The 20735-nt window shown below is 48.6% G+C and overlaps 1 protein-coding gene across 4 annotated transcripts in view; it reads left to right on the top strand.

Annotated features, from left to right (window-relative positions):
• Positions 1-20735, top strand: part of NIN (ninein) — a 71222-nt gene that overhangs the window by 29016 nt on the left and 21471 nt on the right. For 3 of the 4 annotated variants that reach the window (XM_071426077.1, XM_071426078.1, XM_071426079.1), the window contains exons 7-24: positions 885-1031; positions 1919-2086; positions 3875-4011; positions 5043-5183; positions 6524-6698; positions 7243-7353; positions 8127-8216; positions 9864-10017; positions 10345-10466; positions 10716-11242; positions 11915-13933; positions 15116-15241; positions 16053-16122; positions 16758-16973; positions 17286-17399; positions 18551-18673; positions 19205-19318; positions 20281-20427. In XM_071426077.1, coding sequence (XP_071282178.1) covers positions 885-1031; positions 1919-2086; positions 3875-4011; positions 5043-5183; positions 6524-6698; positions 7243-7353; positions 8127-8216; positions 9864-10017; positions 10345-10466; positions 10716-11242; positions 11915-13933; positions 15116-15241; positions 16053-16122; positions 16758-16973; positions 17286-17399; positions 18551-18673; positions 19205-19318; positions 20281-20427 — 4701 coding nt within the window. The remainder of the gene's footprint in view (positions 1-884; positions 1032-1918; positions 2087-3874; positions 4012-5042; positions 5184-6523; positions 6699-7242; positions 7354-8126; positions 8217-9863; positions 10018-10344; positions 10467-10715; positions 11243-11914; positions 13934-15115; positions 15242-16052; positions 16123-16757; positions 16974-17285; positions 17400-18550; positions 18674-19204; positions 19319-20280; positions 20428-20735) is intronic. The other variant, XM_071426080.1, reaches the window with a different exon arrangement.

Genomic DNA, 20735 nt, shown 5'->3' with positions numbered 1-20735 from the left:
TGGTCCCAAACCATCAGGAGAAGGCAGCTGAGGCTGAGCCGTGGCGTGCGCGCTCCTCACGCAATCACGGAGGGATCTGGAATTTAAAAGCATGGCTTGAATTCCAAACATGTCTCCTTAATCCTAGGAATTTTCTTGCTAGACAGCAAATATGGGTTAAATATTCAGAGGTGGTTGCTTTTGACTTTGGGAAGGCCTGTGGGTGTTTCTGTCCTGCAGCAAGAGCCCATGAGAAAATGAAATCTTTAACAAAAAAAAAAGGCTCTTATCAACTTAGGATTTAGTTTTATTAAAAAAGTCAGATTTTTTTGCATCTTAAGATAACATGGTTGGTATTAATTTCCTCCACAAAACATGTTCTTGAGCAGGTATTCCTTTGCAGCATCCACAATGAAATGCTTTCAGGGTATTAAGGCAGAAAATAATACCTGAAAAGATAAACTGTAGACAAAGAAATAGTGAGGGACTAATCTGAACATCTCCAGTCCTACTTTTGAGCAAGCAGCATGCCCTGAAGCATCAAACAGATTTATGATAACCTTGCAGTGTCTTAGAGGTTTTTTTTTTGGCCTGGTCACTTCCAGCTGCTCAGGGTTTGGCATCTCAGTACCTCGAGCTGAATTCCTGAGGTCACACTGGCTCAGGGGCAGAATAAAATGAGGTTTTTTTCCTTGCTGCCTCATTAAACAGCAGCTCCAAGATGACCAGGAGCTTTTTTTCATGCTGTATGTGTGCCTGCAATTTTCCACATGGAGAATATGGAAATGTGTTAGGCTGATGTAGCAGGTAATTCCTGCTTTGCTCTTTTTGGAGCCTTGGGAATAGAATGTTTGCTCTGTGCCAGATTTCTTTTGGCCTTTTACATGATTTCTGTCTCCTTGCAGGTGCTTGAAGAGGTGCTCCATAACCTGGAGCAAGATGGGACCATGAGCATAGAGGATTTCTTTTATGGCCTGTTTAGAAATGGGAAATCCCTCACCCCCTCCGCATCCACTCCGTACCGGCAGCTGAAACGCCACCTCTCCATGCAGGTGAGAAAGTGAGAGGAGAATCCTGGGGTAAAAGGAGCAGGAGAACTCCTGAACAATTCCCAACCCAGCCTGTCTCCTCCTCTTCCTCAGTGTTTGTCCCTGCAGGGGCAGCTGTGAGGCAGGAGGTGGTGGCAGTGAGCTGCTGCCTGCCCTGCTCCAAAAGCAGATTTCAAACTCTTGCTCAGAAAAAACTCTTTTGGGGGGAGCCAAAACACAGAGCACCCTCATGGGAAAGGGGACATGGCTCCACTTGGAAGTTCTGTGGCTTGGAGAGGGCTCTGGCAACCTGTGGAGTGCAGTGGTAGAGCCTTGTAGAGTTCCAGGGTGGTTTGTGTTGGAAGGGACCTTAAAGCTCATTCCAACCCCCTTCCAGTATCCCAGGGTTCTCCAAAGTCCATCCAGCCTGGCCTGGAACATGTCCAGGATGGGGCATCCAGTATAAACTGGGTGCAGGGGGAAGCACTGCCTGGGATAGGCTGGGGACATGCAGCTCCCACATCTCCACTCCAATTTGTGCATTTTTTCCTGAGAGAGAGTTTGAAATCTGCTCCCTGTCTTTGCCTGGAAGCTGAGGGCTCTACCCAAACCACTCTACAAGTGCTCCCTGCAGCTGTTTTAGGCAAAGTGACATTCCAAACCAGAAGTGAGCACTGTGAAACCCTTCTGGAGCAATGAGGGCAGCTCTGGAACACTGCTCCTCCTGGGATTTGTTTTAAATCCCGAGCGCCTGCTTGAGGTCAGCAGCGACGCTCCCACCGGGTTTTGCTTGGCCGTGAGGAAAACCAGAGCTTAATCCTTAATCTCTGGAGCAGTGCTAGGGGAAATTCCATTGGTGAAGCCCTGTGGGCACTGCCTTTGCCCTGTCTCACCCTCATCCTCTCTCACAGTCCTTCGACGAGAGCGGCCGGCGCACGACCACGCCCTCGGCCATGCCCAGCACCATCGGCTTCTCCCTCTTCTCCAGCCTGGATGATGGCATGGGCTATGGCTGTGTGGAGGGGGTCCTGGACTGCTGGCACCAGGAGGGCATAGAGAACAGCCAGGAGATCCTCAAGGTAACCCCCAGCTGCGTCTCACCCCTGGTTTTATGTGGATTTTTTTATCCCTTTGTTATTTTTTTTCCTTTCCAAAGTCTCTATTTTTTTCCCCTTTTAAATCTTCCCACAGAGAAGCTGTGGTTGTTCCATCCCTGGAAGTGTTCAAGGCCAAATTGAACAGGGCTTGGAGCAGCCTGGACAGTGGAAGGTGTCCCTGCACATGGCAGGGGGTGGAACTGGGTGATCTTTAAGATCTGTTCCAACCCAACACATTCTATGATCCTGTAAAAATTCCCAGTGCTAGTAACAAGAGTTCTGGGAAATTTCCAATCATTTCCTTTATGGTCATCCCATTTTATAATTTTTAATGATAAAAATAGTGGAAGGTGTCCCTGCCCATGGCAGGGGGTGAGACTGGATGATCTTCAAGATCTGTTCCAACCCAACAGATTCTGTAATTCTATAAAAATTCCCAGTGCTAGTAACAAGAGTTCTGGGAAATTTCCAATCATTTCCTTTATGGTGCATCCCATTTTATCATTTTTAATGATAAAAATACACCGTGATTTCCAGCATAGCTTGAAGAGGTCACCTACATTTGTTAGGAAGCAATTTAATTCCTTTTCCTCCCTGAATAGCTGCACCTGCAAACCTCTGAGCACCGGGGTGACCTGAATTATTGCTTGTGCTGAGGTGGAGGACAGCACTTGAAACCCTGCCCAGTCCCCAGTGTTCCATTAGAGAGAGTGAAAGGGTGATGGGGATGAAATCAGATACCTGAATGAATCCATCCCTGTCCATCTCATCAGAAGCTGTGGGTGGCAGAAGATCATTTCATGTGACCATCACTGGATTCCAGCAGTGATGAGTGTGATTCTCCTGGCTTTTAAATATCCATGTGGGTAGAGAGCAGCCAGGCTGGAATAACCTGTGCCATGGCTCAGGATTTAAACCCACTCACCACTTTGCACTGGTTGGGAAGGTGGGACCACCTTCACCAGGTTTGGGTGTCCACCTTCGCTTTGTTGCTTTCCACTGGAAAATTGCTTTGTGCTGGTGTCCCTGGGGTGGTTTCTCCAGTGTCCCAGCCCCACCACAAGTGCTTTTTGCTTTGTGCTCCTGCAGGGTTTAGGTTGGAAAAGTCCAGCTGTCAGCTCAGCCCTTGTTCAACACTAAAGCCCATCCCCAAGTGCCACATCCATGTGGGTTTGGAACACTTCCAAGGAAAGAAAAGGCCTTTCTTCAAGGCTTGGAGCAGCCTGGGATGGTGGAAGGGGGATAGAATCCTACCCCATGGCAGGGGGTGGAACTGGATGACCTTTAATGTCCCTTCCAGCTGAACCATTCTGGCGTTTTACAAAATCCCAAGCAGCTGCTGATGATAACTTGCTTTCTGGGAGGTGGGATCCTCCCATCAGACCCCCCTGCAGGGCTGCCCCTGTGTTCCCTCAGTTGCAAGAACTGGTTTTGTTTGCCACGAGCATCCCCAGCCACCTCCTCACAGCAGCTGAGTCCAGTCTCATTAGATCCTGCAGGGAATTAGTGCAATTCATCAGTCCTGGGCTTAATTTCCTGTTGGTCTTGCAGCACGACCAGGACATTTCCCATCTCCACAGCTGGCAGCAGCTCTGTGGAGGGAGGTGGCAGAGATGTCTGGTTTGTTGCCCTCGGGGCGTTTGTGACAGATTCATCAGCCAGCAAAGATCCCTTGTGAGCCTGCTCGTTCTGCCCTGTCAATCCCTGCAGAAATGTCTCCAGGCTCCTGCAGGAAGCTCATTCCACTCGGAGGATTTGTTGTTTCCACAGGCTCTGGACTTCAGCTTGGATGGGAAGGTGAACCTGACGGAGCTGACGCTGGCGCTGGAGAACGAGCTGCTCATCACCAAGAACGGGGTGCACCAGGCAGCCCTGGCCAGCTTCAAATCAGAGATCAGGCACTTGATGTGAGTCCCAGGCGTGCCTGGAGGTGCTGCTCCCTGCCCTGGTGGCCAAGCAGGAGCTGAGGGAGCAGCTGAGGGGGGCTGGTGCTCCCAGGGGCTCTGGGGTGGCACTGGAAGGCTCAGTTCTCTCTTGGAGTGCTCAGGAATTTCCAGCGTTCTTGTTTTGCCTGGGAAAAACACTGAAACCTCCAAGGGGTGCAGAAAAATGTGGTTAAAAATTAAAAATGGAAGCAGCAGGCTGTTCCCAGTCTGGGAGTGGGCACTGCTGTCCACAGTGGCCATTGATGGCCAAGGAATGCACAGCTCAGGGCAGGGGCTGGTGGAGTTTATCAGTGCCTTGGATCCAAACTGATCTGGGGCTTTGCAGAGGTTCTGCCATATGGAGGTGAGGTACAAAATCTGTACCACTCTAAATCCCAGTGGTTTTCCTTTGAAAGTCCACACAGTTTGACTTTGTGCTGGACTCACTGTATTTATGGTTTCTGTATTGAAAAAGAAGGCTCCAGGGAGAGCTCAGAGCCCCTGGCAGGGCCTGAAGGGGCTCCAGGAGAGCTGGAGAGGGACTGGGGACAAGGGATGGAGGGACAGGAGCCAGGGAATGGCTCCCAGTGCCAGAGGGCAGGGATGGATGGGAGACTGGGAACTGGGAATTCCTGATGTGAGGGTGGGGGAGCCCCTGGATCCCTGGCAGTGCCCAAGGCCAGGTTGGACAGGGCTTGGAGCAGCCTGGGACAGTGGGAGGTGTCCCTGCCATGGCAGAGGCTGGAACAAGAGGGTCTTGAAGGTCCCTTCCAGCCCAAACCATTTCAGGATTTGAATCTGGGGGCTGGACCACAGCTGAGGGTCTCAGGATCTGTGGGGACACCAAGACATGTCCAGAGGTGTTTGGGTAGAGGTTGAAATCCAGTGACTAAATGCAGTTGAGGAGACCCTTGGAGACCTTTCCAAGCTTCTCTGATGTTTCAAATCCCCTTTTTGGGGGGAAGCAATGAGGGCTGACCTAATGCAGGCTGGCTGTGCTCTGCTCTGCCCAGGGAGAGGTTTGACCAGGTGGCCAGGGAGAAGGAGAAGCTGCGCTCGGACCTGGAGAAGGCAGAGAAGCTGAAATCCCTGATGGCCTCAGAGGTGGACGATCACCACGCGGCCATCGAGCGCCGCAACGAGTACAACCTCAGGTGGGGCAGCTGCAGCACCCACCCATCATCCATCCATCCACCCATCATCCACCCATCATCCATCCATCCACCCATCATCCACCCATCATCCACCCATCATCCATCCATCCACCCATCATCCATCCATCCACCCATCCATCCACCCACCCATCATCCACCCACCCATCCATCCATCCACCCATCCATCCACCCATCATCCATCCACCCACCCATCATCCATCCACCCACCCATCCATCCATCCACCCATCATCCATCCATCCACCCATCATCCATCCATCCATCCATCATCCATCCACCCATCCATCATCCATCCACCCATCCATCATCCATCCACCCACCCATCATCCATCCACCCACCCATCATCCATCCACCCACCCATCATCCATCCACCCACCCATCATCCATCCACCCACCCATCCATCCATCCACCCATCATCCATCCACCCACCCATCATCCATCCACCCACCCATCCATCCATCCACCCACCCATCCATCCATCCACCCATCCATCCATCCACCCATCATCCATCCACCCATCCATCCACCCATCATCCATCCATCCATCCATCCATCCATCCATCCATCCATCCATCCACCCATCATCCACCCATCATCCACCCATCCATCCATCCACCCATCATCCATCCATCATCCACCCATCCATCCCTCCCTCCTGGGCAGGGGCTTGGTGACCACCCAGCTCCACCCCCAGCAATATTTGTCACCCTCTTCCTTGTGGGGGTTCCAGTTGTGGGTTTCTCTGGGTCTGGATTGAAGGCACTTGAGACAGTGGTTCATGCTCAGACTCAGGTGTTTATTATTCCTTATCAGTAAAAGTCTCACTGCTGTGAGTTCAGCAGCAAGGCACAAAATGGCCAACAATCTCTTGTTCCAAGGTCTTTTAAGACTAAACCATCCAATTAAGAGCTGACACCTGGATTATTTCCCCTTTTAACCCAAAAACTGATCCCACAGAGCCCCCAGTGCAGCCTTTTCTGCCCAATTACAAAATGCCACCCAAACCCATGGAGAAGGAGGAAGAAGAAGCATGAAGAAGAAACCCAGGATGACACCCTGTGCCCTCCATCTTGCTTCCATCCACAACATACTAAAAACCCCAAAACCTCAATTTCTCACCCAGTGACACACCCACACTGCTCTCTATAATCTATTTCACACTTTTGCGGGTTCCAGTCTATCTTGAAGTCTGGGAAACTTTCTCCATGAATGAGGGTCAAAGTCAGAGCTGCCCTGGGGGCCAGGGCACCCCAGAGCAGACAGAGAAACATTCCCTGGCTTTCCACACTTGCTCTAACAGGCTCCTGTCCCCCTGGCAGGAAGCTGGATGAGGAGTACAAGGAGAGAATCTCTGCTCTGAAGAACGAGCTGCGCAGGGAGCGGGAGCAGATCCTGCAGCAGGCCAACAAACAGAGGCTGGAGCTGGAGCAGGAGATTGAAAAGCTGAAAACGGATGAGAATTACACCCGGGACCGCCTGGGCCTGGCCCTGAAGGTAACAGGGACTGAGCACAGCCAGGATTTCCCCCAAAATCAGGAGTGCCCTGGCACAGGGGGAATGACTCCTGAAGGGATGAGCTGTGGGCTATGTTTAGCTGGCCAAAAAGTCATTGAAGCAGCAAGGTAGGGCCATGTCCATGAGAATTGGTGTTTGATGGGTTGTTCCATGGATTCCTAACCTCCAGAGATGTCAAATCTCTGCTGCCATCACGTGCAGAGTGTGTGTGTGTGTGCACAGCTCTCAGGTGAGCTGTCATGCCAGGAGATAAAACATCTTGATCGAGTTTAAAATCCTCTTTTACAAACAACCAAACCATGCAAAGCAAACTTGCTGTTAAGCCTTTTGATAATTTCTCAAAAGTCCAGTGTTCGCACTTGCTGTGGCAGGAGTGGGTTGTGTGTGGATGAAAATAATTCCTAATTCCTGTCATCACCTGAAGCTTGGAATAGTGTCATGCTGGATTGGGAGTTACCCTTATTATGCTGATTTTTTCCTCCTCCAAGTGCTGATCTGCTGTGGGGTTTTTTGTTTGCTGCAGGAAAACAGCCGCCTGGAAAACGAGCTCTTGGAAACAGGAGAGAAACTGGCTGAGTGTGAAAGTCTGGCAAGCAAACTGCAGAGGAACTTGGAAAATGTCCTGGCTGAGAAGGTAAATCCCCCTCTTCCCAGTGGGGTTTCAGAATTAAATGATTTTTAAGTTGCTACATTGCAGCTGCCAGTTCAGCTGATAGCCAGAGGCTTTGGGGGTCTCTATCCAGATTATCCAGGCACAGCCTGCCTTGGTGACATGGGCTTCCTCCCAGCTAAGGAAAATACAGATATTCCACCTTGGCTGTAATTTTATTCCAATTAAACCATGGAGCCTTAAAATGAAGCAATCATCCTGAAGATCTGCAGGGATTTTTTTTTTTTTTCCCAGCACAGAGTTTTGGATGGGCCCAACTTACAGGTCCTTTCCAGGAGCAGTGAGGTTTTACATGGCATCACTGCTGGAATTAGGTGAAAATCGAGGTTGAACAGCTGTTCATGGCTGTATTACATTAAACTTTCAGAATATCAGCTTCTCCAAAGTTATTTAAGTTTGTGCAGCCATAGCCTAAGGTTCATATATTGGGATTTCCAGCCTTCTTGAAAGCTTGGGATTATTTACCACACTGAGACGTGCATATGCTAAGGTAGAAAGCTGTGATCTGCAATCAGAATGAGCATGAGAGCTGTGCTAGATGGCAGACAGGTTTTTTGGGGAAGTTACTCATTCCCTGCTAGGAGGAAAGTGGACTTTCTTTATTTAAAATAATAATCCAGAGTGGAGAGAGAGTGGAGTGCAGGCTGCAGAACTGCTTGGGATGGCATCCATGCTGTCCTGAGCAGGGCTGCAGGGTGGGTGGGTGGATAACTGGGTATTCCACTCCTGTGTTCCAGTTTGGTGACCTGGATCCCACCAGTGCAGAGTTTTTCCTGCAGGAGGAGAGGCTGGCCCAGATGAGGAGCGAGTACGAGCAGCAGTGCAGGGTAAGTGCAGCTGAGGCCTGGCTCCTGTGTCCACCAGCAACATCACAGAACCATTTAGGCTGGAAAATCCCTCTCAGGTGGAGTCCAAGCATTCCCCCAGCACTGCCAAGCCCTGCCCTGAGCATGTCCCCAAGTGCCACATCCTCACTGCAAGCAGCAGCACGAGGCAGGTTGGAAATCTCTTCCCACTGGCTGAGCTGAGAGGGTGAGGTGTCCCCAGGGTCCATGGGGCCCTGTGAATTCAGAGTTGCAGGAACTTTGAGGAGAAATAAAACACATCCACGTTTTGCTGGTTGTCAGACCAGGAATATTTTTTTTTAAATAAACCTAAGAACAGAAAGTTTGCTTTCTCGTCCATCTTGTGTACTTAAAAGACTTTAAGGTGAGCTTGCAGGTTTTCTATTTACACATCTGCTTTCTGATATCTGCAGAGGAACCAGCTCATCTGTTGCCCAGAGCAGCTGTGGCTGTCCCTGGCTCCCTGGCAGTGTCCAAGGCTGGGTTGGATGGGGCTTGGAGCACCCTGGGACAGTGGAAGGTGTCCCTGCCCATGGCAGGCGGTGGAATGGGATGAGCTTTGGAATCCCTTCCAACCCAAATAATTCTGTAATTCTGTGATCTGTTCTGCAGGGTCCTTTCCATTCAAAAAAGGGCTGCCTTTGCTGTTGGATTGGAAAGCAGCACAGCAGCTCCCTTAGGAAGCTGCAGTTTAAAAGCAAAGACTGAGTAGAAATAGGAGTTGAATCGGTTCTTCTCAATACGCAGCTGATTTTTCTCTTTTTGAGGATGGCAGAAATAAGTCAGTACTCAAGGTTCACTTCCTGGGCCTTTCAGAGCTGCAGGCTTGTGTGTTTGCACATTCAGGGAGTTGTTTTCCTCAATAACTGCTGTTCCTGGAGTGCAGTGCACAGCCCTTGGCACAAACCCTCGGGATGTTCCTCTGGCAGGCAGGAGGAAGGACCAGATGGTAAATTCAGTAATGAGGGGATCTCCTTCCTAATTTGATCTTTTGCTTCTGATTTGATTTTTTTTCAAGTAGCTGGTGTTTGAGGAGGCATTTCCCAACTGTTTGGAAATGTTACTAAAGCTGCTTTTTAATAAAAGGTCACAGGAAGAAGGAATAAAGGCAAAGCTCCTGCAGCTCCTGTTACACCTTCACCTTTGAGAGTTTGGGATTGTAGAATCATCAGAGAATCCCAGAATGGTGCAGGTTGGAAGGGACCTTAAAAACCATCTTGTTCCACCTCTGGCCATGGGCAGGGACACCTTCCACCATCCCAGGCTGCTCCAAGCCCTGTCCAGCCTGGCCTTGGGCATTCCAGGGATCCAGGGGCAGCCACAGCTGCTCTGAGAATTCCATCCCAGCCCCTCCCCACCCTCAGAGTCAGGAATTCCTCCCCAATCTCCCATCCAGCCCTGCCCCCTGGCAGTGGGAAGCCATTCCCCCCTTTTTGGCCGTGGCTCTGTGTTTATTGACACATAGCCTTATTCTATTAAGAATAGAATACTTTTCTATTCTTAGTATTCTTACAGAGTATTTTTACTCTGCTGTAATTCCCACCCAAACGTCCTGTGGTGGGACTGGGTGGGTGCTCAGCAGCCTTGGCTCCTTTTCACTCAGCTTTTTTTTGTTTTCCTCCCTCTCAGGAGCTGCAGGACCAGATTGATGAGCTGCACTCAGAGCTGCAGGAGTTCCGTGCCCAGGGCAAAGTGCTCAGGCCTGCCCTGAGAAATTCCTTGTCAGAGGAGTTTGACATTGACATGAAGAGCCATGGCACCAGTGGGATTGAGCCTGACCAAGGTGAAAGATCCCTCCTGTGGCACTGGGATCTGGGCTGCAGGTGTTTGTAACATCTTAGAGGTCATTCTGAGAAAAGCTTCCCTGTGAGAATTGGTCACCAAGTCTAATTTGGTGTTTAATGTTAATCTGGACTGTGACTGCTGAACCAAATTTAAAGCTGAAATTGAAGTTTGCAGTTCCTTGGCTGTGTTTGTGATGGGAGTTTGAGAGCTGCCAAACAAATTTGAATTGAGGGAGTAATTCTGTTGAGAATTATATATATTTATGTATTGTATAATTCATGTTTTTATAGTTATATAAATTATTACTTGATTATTTTTTCTGAAGGGCTCGGTTCAGAAGACTGCAACCCATTAAATATGAGCATAGAGGCAGAAATGGCCATTGAGCAGATGAAGGAGCAGCACCACAGGGACCTGCATCACCTCAAACAGGAGCTTGAAGACACAGTAAGTGTTGGAATGAGATGGTCCTGCAGGTCCCTTCCCACCCAAACCAATTTGGGATTCTATGATCCCAGGAAGAAATAAAGCTGAGCACTGATTATTCTTTCCAGGGAAATTAATATGGGATGCTGGAGTGTAAATCTAAATATCAGTAGAGTGAATGTACAAAACTAGATGGAAATACTGATGAAAACATCCCTGTAGAATTTTCAGTAGAAAATGAACAAACCCATCCCATTTTCCCTCCTGCAGGTGAGCCATTATGAAAAGCAGCTGGATGAGACAAAAGCCCACTGGGAAAAGGAGCAAGAGGATCTGAGGCAGAAGTGTGCTGAGGAGATGAATGCCATGGAAAAGGAGATCACTGGCCTCAAAAATCAAATAGCAGAGCTGCAGGGAGAGGCAGCAGCGCTCAGAGAGCAGCAGGAGAAGCTCAACTGCAAACACAACGAGGAGAAAAACAAATTACAGCTGCATTTTGATGAGGAGAAAGCCAATCTGCAGGAAGTGCTGAGGCAGGAGCATGAAGATGATGTCAGGGCCAGAGTGGAGCAGCTGAAGGAGAAGTCCAGGCAGGACCGGGAGGAGCTGATGCAGAAGAGTGCCTGGGTGGAAGAGAAGATGAGAGCTGTGGTGCAGAGCCTGCAGGAGGAGAAGGGGGAGCTGGAGCAGGGCTTCCAGGAGCAGCTGCAGAGGCTGGCGGAGCTGCACGCCCTGGAGAAGGAGGAGCTCCAGCAGGAGCTGCTGAGGAAGCACCGGCAGGAGCTGGAGGAGGAAAGGTGAGTGTCAGCCCTGGTGGGGACAGCGCTGGAGCCTGCTGAAACACCTCCCTGCTGGGCAACTCCAGTGTCCTGCTCTGTCCCACAGCTCTGGGCTGCTCTCCAGGGGTGTTTTTTTCCTCTTCTGACCTTTCTCAAGCAGATCTTGAGGTTCGTTTTTAGCTCACCCAGAGGCAGCGATTGTGTTAAAGCATAACCAGGAGTGATTAACTCGAGCTCTGTTCAGGATCCCTGTGCTCCACAAATCCCTTTAAAACTCAGTAAGCTCTGGGTTTTCAGAGTTCTTTGCTGAAGAGGGAAAGGGGTGGCAGGGAAGTGCTTTTGTAGCCAATATGGAGTGTCAAAAGAAACTGAGGCCACCCTGGGGTGAGGGGGGTGAGAGCATTTGCCCCCCCAAAATCTGAGCACAGGAACTGAAGGGCACAAATTGCACATGAAACCTTTTCTGAGGACATTTCATGAGTTGTTGCACTTTTCCAAGGCAGCTTTTCTTTTTGGAGTTTCACCAAATTGCCTCGAATTTAACTTCCAGCTCCCAGAAACACCCATCCAATAGTCAGTGGATTAAAAAAAAAAAAAAAAAAGTAAATTTCCAACTTGTTGTATTCAGCCTAAAAAAGCCAGTTTAATCTCTGAGGTAGTTTAGTAATATCTTATGTTAACCATGTCTAGGAAAAAAATGGCAAGTGACTATAACAGAAGAGCATCTCATGCACAAACTCAGTTTTCTGTGGACACACAAACCCTTGTGAATAAATATGAAGAAACCCTGCAGAGCCTGGAAGGACGTTACCAGAGAGAGCTGCAGGACCTTGCTGAGCAGCAGAGAGAGGAGAAATCCCAGTGGGAGTTTGAAAGGGATGAAATTGCTCAGGAGGCTGCTGAAGCCCACGAGCAGCTGAAGGAAAGCTTGGCGAGTGAGAAGGCTTTTTGTTCTGCCCTGAGCCAGGAGAAGGATCTCCTGGAGAAACGTTTCAAGGAGGAAGTGAACAAGCTGGTGTGTGAGAGGGAGCAGCTGGAGAAGGAGCTGAGAGAGCTGAGGAATGCTGCCCAGGAGCAAGAGGAAAAGATGATGGAGAAGATAAACCAGCTCCAAAATGACCATGAGAAAGAGCTAAAGGAGAAAGAGGAACAAATAGCCACAGTGGAGCAAAATGGGAAACTGGTTAGGGAGAAGCTGGAGAGACTGGACAGTGAGTACAAGCGAGAGAAAGAAGAGCTCAATTCCAGACTTCTCGCTCTGGAGAGTTTAAACAGAGACATTTGTGAGAGAGCAGAGACAGAAAAGGCTGAGATGGGTTTGGAAGTCTCAGACCTACGAGGGAAAATCCAGAAACTGCAGTGGGAAACGCGGAGTTTCTCTGCCCTGCAGAGCCATTACAGGGCCCTGGAGAGTGAGTATGCAAAAGCCAAGAGCCAGATCGCTGCTCTTCCTGGTGCAGCTGCTCTGGGGGACGATGGGGATGTTCTCCAGAACCTGCAGAAGGTGCACGAGCAGGCAGTGAAGGAGAACGTCAGGATGGCCGCCCAGATCCTGAGGCTGCAGCACCGCCTGCGAGCGGCAGAGCAGGAGCTGCAGCCTCCCAGCCCCAGCTGCTCCCAGTCTGCCTCAGAAGCAGAGGAAATGGAGCCCAGCTTTGAAGGGTTGCCCAGTGATTGTCAAGATGTGGCCCTGGGAGCAGATTTCGGTGTCCTTCCACCTCTGGAGGCTGATGCTACAGACCTGGAAGAAATGTTGGAGGTGGATTGGGATCTGGAGGAGGGATGTGTGAAAGCCAGAGCTGGTGGCCACGCTGAGGCACAGGAGTGTTGGATCCAGGGATGTCAGGCGGCTCTGGATGCTGATGGCAGCCAGGATGGTGACAAGAACCTTTCTTGGGTGCCTCTGCTGTCAAAAAAGAGAGATCTGGAGAAAGTTCCCAGGCCAAAAGTGCTCCACAACAATGTCAAACAGCAGAAGGTTCATCTGCTAAATCACAGAATAGCTCCCAAAAAGAAAGGGTTTGTTTCTGATGCTTTGAAGGTGCAGGTGGAGCTGGAGAGGGCTGAAGAACTGAGTGAAGACTCCCTCCTGCTGGATCACACTCCTGGGACAGCAAATGGTGACCTGAAGAGTGTAATAGCTCAGCTGTGGAAAAGGATGGAGGAGCTGGAAGAGAGATCCATGGCACAGGCTGAACTTCTGTCCCTGCAAGAAGAAATTCAGGTAGAAAATGAGGATCTGAAGGCTGAAGTGATGCAGTTAATTGAAAAAAACGGAGTGCTGGAAGACAACCTGCGCAGGCTGAGGAGGCTTTGCTGTGAACAAAGAGAAAGTGAGGTGGAAAGCGTCAAGTTTGAGGATGAGAACACCAAATTCCTCATGCAAGGTAAAGGATTGGAAGATATTCAAGAATTGGAAGATATTCAAGAACTGGAGGATGTCCAAGAACAAGATGCTCAGGGAAACTCAGATGTGCCCGGTGACAGGAGAGGTGGGAAGCTGGAAGAACATCCCACCGCAGTCTCGGGCCAGCAGGACAAGAACCCCCCAAGTGACAGCACCGTGACACAAGTGGGAAAAGCAGGAATGAGGGATCCCAGCCCCCAGGTGAAGGAGGGAGCTCTGGGTCCCCCAGAGGAGAGGAGGGCAGCGACCCAGGGCTTGCAGAGCACGTGCACTGAGCTGCAGCAGAAGGTTGACCTGCTGAGGTAACGTAACGCGGCGTTAGCCACTAACCCAGCGCTGCCCTGGCTGCTCCTTTAACCACCCTAGATTAACTCTGGCTTAACTCTGAGTAGCAAACACTGCCATGGACTCCTCTAACTCCTCTAGTCACGGATAACAAAGAGCACTGGAATCAGTAACTGTGTGTGACTTACTCCTCTCTGTGCCTGGAGCACCTGCCAGCTGTCCTGTGTGTGGATGTCACCGTCACCGTGTGTAGCTCGTCCTCCAGCACAAACCCATTGTATTCCCGTGTCCAAAATCCATGGTAACACCTCCAGAGTGCTTTGTAGCTTTTACTAATCTTCACTTCACTCAGTTTGTTCCCTTCTAGAGCTGAATGTTGCTCACAAGGCTAAAATTGCTCCTCTTTTGCCTCAGTGTTTCAGTGAATGCCGTAGGATTATGGTGATTTGAAATGCTAAAAGTGCTTCTATTTTTCTCAGTATTTAAGTTAATATTAGAAAATTATAGGGACTTTTTTTCCCAGTTAGGAAGCCCTCAGGAGTGGGATATGGCAAATACAGTTATAAAACATTTATTCATTATATTATACTCATCATAGGTTTTACCTACTTGTTTTTAACTGCTGTATTCCAGCAAGGATTTTTTTCTTTTAATGGATAAAGTGGTTACAAGTGGTTTAATTGTTGTTCAGCACCAGCTTCCTGCAGGAAATTGTTCTTTCAGGTGTCCCACCATGGCTAAGTTATTTCTGTGCAGTCTCCTGAGGACAGAAAAGGCTTTTTCCAACCGTGCTGCTCCCAGAATTCTGAATTCCTGTTGGGGAAACAGCTCGCTCTCCTGGCAATCTGCACATTGTGGTGTTCAGTTGTTATTTCTAGCTTAAGGACTGAAAGATACGTAGAATATAGTGTGAAACTTTAGATTTTAACTCACTTGAGCTGCTTAAAAACATGCCCCAAAAGCCCAGGGTTTTTTTTTTTTTTTTTTAAAGTTTGTTGTAAAATTTTGGGGTTTTTTGAACAAACTGGGGAGCGCTCCTGCTGAATTCATGTAAAATATAAATACACCATTTATACATAAAACAAGGCAGTTGTAGCTTTGGTTTTGAAGCATTACAGGTAGCTCTGACTTGTGGGACTTCTTTCCTTTGCAGTTGTGCCACAGGAGCCGTTCTCACTTGTCTCCTGTCTGTGCCACAGGTGCGAGGCCGAGAAGCTCCGCGAGGAAAACGCCGTCCTGAAAAACGAGGTCACTTTATTAAATGAGGAAGGGAGCGCTTCCAGCCTGAAACTGAGGGAGCTGAATGGATCCAGGGAAGAAATGAGGTGAGAATTCCATGGGGAATGCACCCTGGGATGCCTTCAGGCTGTTGTCGTGGCTCAGCCGCAATGGGTTCATCCCTTCTCTCCAAGCTCCCTCGTGTTTCAGGCGCTGTACAGATCCAAACTGGGGCTATTTCATGGAAATCCAGCAGGCTGTCAGGTTATTCCTCATCCTTTTCCCTGCCCCAGCTGGTCCTGCCCATCCCCAGAGGCAGCAGAGGTTTAGCTGTAGGCATTGGGGTGACCCAGTAACACACACAGAGGATGTAGGAGCTGACCTGATGCAATTCTTTGTGCTTCAGCAAAGGCAGGGAGAGGCTCCTCTGGCAGATTATTCCAGTGGTTGGGTCTTTGGCAAGTGCAGAACCATCCCTGATCCTGGGATTATTCTTCCCCTCTAGGAAAGACCCACTTGGGGCACCTTGGGAGGCTGAGCACTGGCCCAGCTGATGCAGAACGGGGATGCCGAGCAATAAATAAATAAATATCCACAATTACCATTTCTGGTGGTGTTTAAAAAACCAGCTCATTTTTGGAATCATTAAGGTTGGAAAAGACCTCCAAGATCATCAAGTCCAACCATAACCCAGCACTGCCAAGGCCACCACTGACCTGTGTCCCCAAATGCCACAGGGATTTTCAATCCCTCCAGGGATGGGGACTCCACCACTGCCCTGGGCAGTGAGGAAATCTTTCCTAATACCCAATCCAAACCTCCCCTGGCACAACTTGAGGTGATGTCCCCCTGTGCAATCTTGCAGCTGTGTATGTTGATAATTGATTTTAGTGTTAATGAGCTTTCATTTCTCCACAGGCAGAAGATAGAGGCTGTGAGGAAGGAGAAAGTGGCTGTGCAGAAGATGGTGGACAACCTGAAAAAGCAGGTGTGTGGCAGCAGGAAACAAGCACTTTATAAATTTAAATGTTTTGATTACTGTTTTATTGCCTCTTTGAGCAATTGATTTGAGGCTTGCTTGACCTGCTCATAACACAAAAGCAGTAATTGTCCAGCTCACAGGCTTGAGAGCACTTTCCACAGTCAACTTGGAAAGTTTTTTTGTAGAAAAACAAAGTTTAAATATTTTGTTTTATAGTTTTTGTGCCATTCTCTGCAGTAGCCCATGGGAAATAGAGCTTGTGATTCAACCTTTACTCATTTCCCATCTGGCCTGGTCTAGGGGTTCTGCCAGCTGTATCCATGTGGCTGCTACTTTTATTTTAGGGGTGGCTTGTTATAATGGATGAAATAAAAGGATTAATTACCTTTAACATCATGCCATCTTGGTATTGCTCAGGAAAATACTTGCTCAGAATAATCAGGATAACCCTCAAAATCCACACCAGCCTGGCAGAGCGTTGGGTGACTGATATGACTGGTCTCTAATTAAGGCCAATTATGACAAATTATTTGTTTGGAGTCACTGTCAGAGTGAGACTTGTCAGATCTTTAATTGCCTTAAGAGAAAGGAAATTCCCAAAATCTCATTCCTGGTGTAAAATCACTGCTGTCCCCACTCAGGTGGCTGATCTGAAGACCAGGAACCAACAGCTGGACTCTGAAAATACAGAACTCAGCCAGAGGAACTCCAAAAGCCAAGCAGATGTGCAGGATCTCAATCAACAGCTGGCACGGGTGCTCAAGCAGAAGGAAAGGGAAGAGGGGAAGTGTACCCTGGAAGAATGGGAAAAGGAGAGGCTGCTGCTGAAAGAGGAGCTGGAGAGCTCCAAAATCGAGGTACAGCATTTCATAGGACAGTTGGGCTTAATGGGCTTTGGAACTGGCATCCCTGTCCTGGGATGGGATTTCAAAGCTGAGCTTTGCAAAGTGCTGCCCTAAACACAGCAGCAGCCAAAAGCCAGGAGGGAAAAATGTGCAGGTGTGTCTTGAAAACACAGCTTGGTGATGCCAAATGTTTCCCTGCATTTTCCACGTTGTTCATCCAGTGCCATCTCAGCTCCATCCAGTGGCTGCAGCATCCTCAGCTCAACTTTGCTCTGTCAGTCTCCTAAATTGAAATCTGAGCCTTTCATTTTTTTTTTTTTGCAGTCCTCAAATATGGTGTCATCTTTGGAGATGGATTTGTCAAAAATGAAGGTCCAAGCTCATCTACTGGAGCAGGAGAACCACATCCTCAAGCAGGAGCTGGAGAAGACAAAACAGGTATGGCATCCTCTTGCCCAGAGGAGCTGTGGCTGTTCCTGGGTCCCTGGAAGTGTCCAAGGACACCTTGGAGCAGCCTGGGACAGTGGCAGGTGTATCCTGTTTATTCCAGAGAGGTTGGAACTTGATGACCTTTAAAGGTCCCTTCCAACCCAAACCCTCCTGGGATTCTGTTTGAGTGCATTCAGATTAATTTGCACCATCTCTTAATGGATGAAAATTAAGAGGTAGAAATAGTTGATTTCTTCAAAGAAAGGTCATAAAAGTAAGGGAATGTATCTCCTCTTGAAAGAGTTTCCAGGTGCAACACACAATTCTTCAAATAAGGTTGAGTTCACTTCGATTTTGCCAAAAGATTTTGGGAGTAGTGGATCTACAAAGAGAAGCTTTGGTCAAGATAAAGATTTAAAGCTGTAATTAAGGGATAGATAGGGAAAATGGGATCCACAGGAGGACATTTCCCTGGTTTAACTGGAGATATAACCCATTTTAGCTCCATTTAAGGAGTGAGCTCTTCCAGCATGTCCTGTCAGGGAGAATTCCTGTTGCTAAACAGGAGATTTGGGAGATCTGGGAGTCTCACAAGGTCTGAGGATAATTTCCTGGAGAGCTCAGTTATCTCCTGTACAAGCACAGTTCAATTGGCTGTAAATGTATGCTAATAAACACAGATAATGAAGGCTTCAAATGAGGCAGTTCCCTGATTAGGGCTCCACAAAGTCATTTTCTGCACAGTGTAAAACACTCAGTGCTCAGGGTAGATAATGGTCTTAAAAAGCAAAAGCAGCTGAGGCCTATTGAGAAAGGAGGGGATTGTGGCTGGAGTGTAATTACAGAGGTGGAATGAGGAAAGGCAGGGATAAAGCACTGGGGCACTTGGGACAAGGATTGGAACTCAGCAGTGCAGAGGTTTTCCCTCTCTGTGTTTGGTGATTTCTATGGGATATTATGGAAAAATCCTTCCCTGTGAGGGTGGGGAGGGCCTGGAAGTGTCCAAGGACACCTTGGAGCAACCTGGGATTGTGGAAGGTGCCCCTGCTTATGGCCTTTAAAGGTCCCTTCCATCCCAAACCATTTGGGCATCCCCTGATTTTCCTGCCAAATTCAGTGACAGCACAAAAGTGGAACTCTGAGGGGTTTGTTTCCCACAGCTGCCCAGATGCCCTGATCTTGCTGACCTTCAAAATGAAGTTGCAAGTTTGATCACTAAAAATGAAAAGCTGCAGAAGGAGAAAGAAGCCCTGAGTGAGGAGCTGAACAGATGCATTGAAAAGGTAAGGAAGGAAAATCCTCATCACTGTGTGCTGTAAAAGGCTGTTAAAATTCCTATATCTGTATCACCATAACCTATGGTTATGATAACTTCCCTGGATGCTTTTTCCCTCACCCTTGAGCCAGATAAAGGCTTTGTTGCCACCTCCTGGATTGTTTTTTTCCTAGCTGGTCTTAGAGAGGAAAGCTTCAGTTCTGGAGCACAGCTTTGCTGTAATTTGATTATGTAGGAAATTCCAAACATTGCAAGGAAGAGAGGCCTGGATGTAAATCCTGCAGCAGGACAAGGGAGACAGTGTTCTTGGACTTTTATTGCATCTCTAACCTACTGTAACTCTGAACTGGAGCAGAGCACTCTGCACACTGCAAATAATAATCCCATTGTGTGGAAATTCAGGGAGCTGAGGGGCTTTTTGCTTTCCTGCGTTTTCCTTCCTTCCTTAGCTTTAACTCCCTCTGGGGTAACCCTTGAAGTGAAATGGAGTCAAAAAGCAAATTCCTGAGTGAGGACTCCTGGTGTAATGTCATTGCAGGTAGCTCGGGTCAGCTGCCTGGAGAGTGCAATGGGCAGCTTGAAGCAGGAGCAGAAATCCTGGGAGCAGCAGAGTCAGGCACTGAAAGCACAGCTCAGCCTCTCCCAGGACAAGGTATGAAACACTGATTTATGGTCCAGCCCAGATGAAAGCACTTTGATCATCTCCTGTAGTGCTTTTCCCCCTGAAAGGCCCCTCCTGATGCCATGCAGCTGAGAATGGCTGCTTGAGGGGCTTTCACAGAGATGTTCTTAGAGGACAAAAGGAAACTTGTTAAACACAAGGAGGGGTTTTTCTCTCTACAGCCAAGCTACTTTTGCCAATTCCCTCTGCCTGGTGATTCCTAAAATGCTGCAGAGACTCTGCTGTTGCTGCTCTGTCCTGGTGCAGGCTCATCCTTCCCCAGGCAGGGATGGGATCAAGTGGTTCCCTGCTTGGCTGAGCATTTCCAGAGCAGGAAGAAGAAACAATTCAAGGGAAAGTTTCTTTCCAGGATATCTCAGTGAATGCTCAGGGCTGGAAGATGTTTTTGGTGAATGCAGCATTGTGGCTCTATTCAAAGTGGGTGGCTGGGAGCTTGGAACAAGAAGTTGGAAAATCATTTGGAATTATAGAGTTTTAAGGATAGAAAATCCTTATAAGATTGAGTCCAACCATTCCCCCAGCATTACCCAGGCCACCACTGCCCCCTGTCCCCAGGTGCCACATCCACCCAGCTTTTAAATCCCTTCAGGGATGGGGACTGCACCACTGCCTTGGGCAGATGTGCCAATGCTCAAAAATCCTTTCCACGAGGAAATTTTCCCTAATATCCAATCCAAACCTCCTCTGACACACCTTGAGGCTGTTTCCTCATCCTGTCCCTTGTTCCCTGGGAGCAGAGCCTGACCCCTTTCAGCTCCACCTTCCTGTCAGGGACTTGTGGAGAGCAATAAACTCAATTTGACATTTTCAAAGGAGGAAATCAACGTTTTAACTTCACTCCTTCCATCAGAGATCCTAAACACCTGGGATACCTGGTCCACACAGGGAGTCCTGATCCAGCAAAAGCCAAACTGTGCTCTTGCTCTTTCCAGGTTCAGAGCCTCAGTGAAACTCTGCAGAGCACCAACCTCCAAATGTCGCGGCTGAAATCCGACCTGCAGCTGACGCAGCAGGAGAAGGAAAGTCTGAAACAAGAGGTGATGGCCCTGCACAAACAGCTGCAGAGCACCAGTGAAAAGGTAAAGGCTTCAGGCATCTCAGGGGGTGGCTGGAATTAGTGGATAGTGGATATAATGTGGTTTTAAGCTGTTTTTTTAAAAATTGTAGTTTAAGTGTTGAACGTGGACAGGCAATGATCAGTCCCCCTCTCCCGAGTCTCCATTCTTCCCTAAAAGAAACCTTTTGCCAATAAAACCCCCCCAAATCTGTGGACAATGCATTAATTTGCACCTATTAACTGTAAAAATTAAACCAGTCATTGGCAGAGGAGGTAATTTTCAGTGCAACTTGGGTTTGAAAGGTAGAGAATCACACCAACCTCTCAGCT

This window comes from Agelaius tricolor, unplaced genomic scaffold, assembly GCF_023055355.1.
Source record: "Agelaius tricolor isolate 1412-34295 unplaced genomic scaffold, bAgeTri1.0.p SCAF_5, whole genome shotgun sequence".
Lineage (NCBI taxonomy): Eukaryota > Metazoa > Chordata > Aves > Passeriformes > Icteridae > Agelaius > Agelaius tricolor.
Note: the sequence above shows the minus strand (reverse complement) of the source record. Positions and strands in the feature narration are given on the sequence as shown.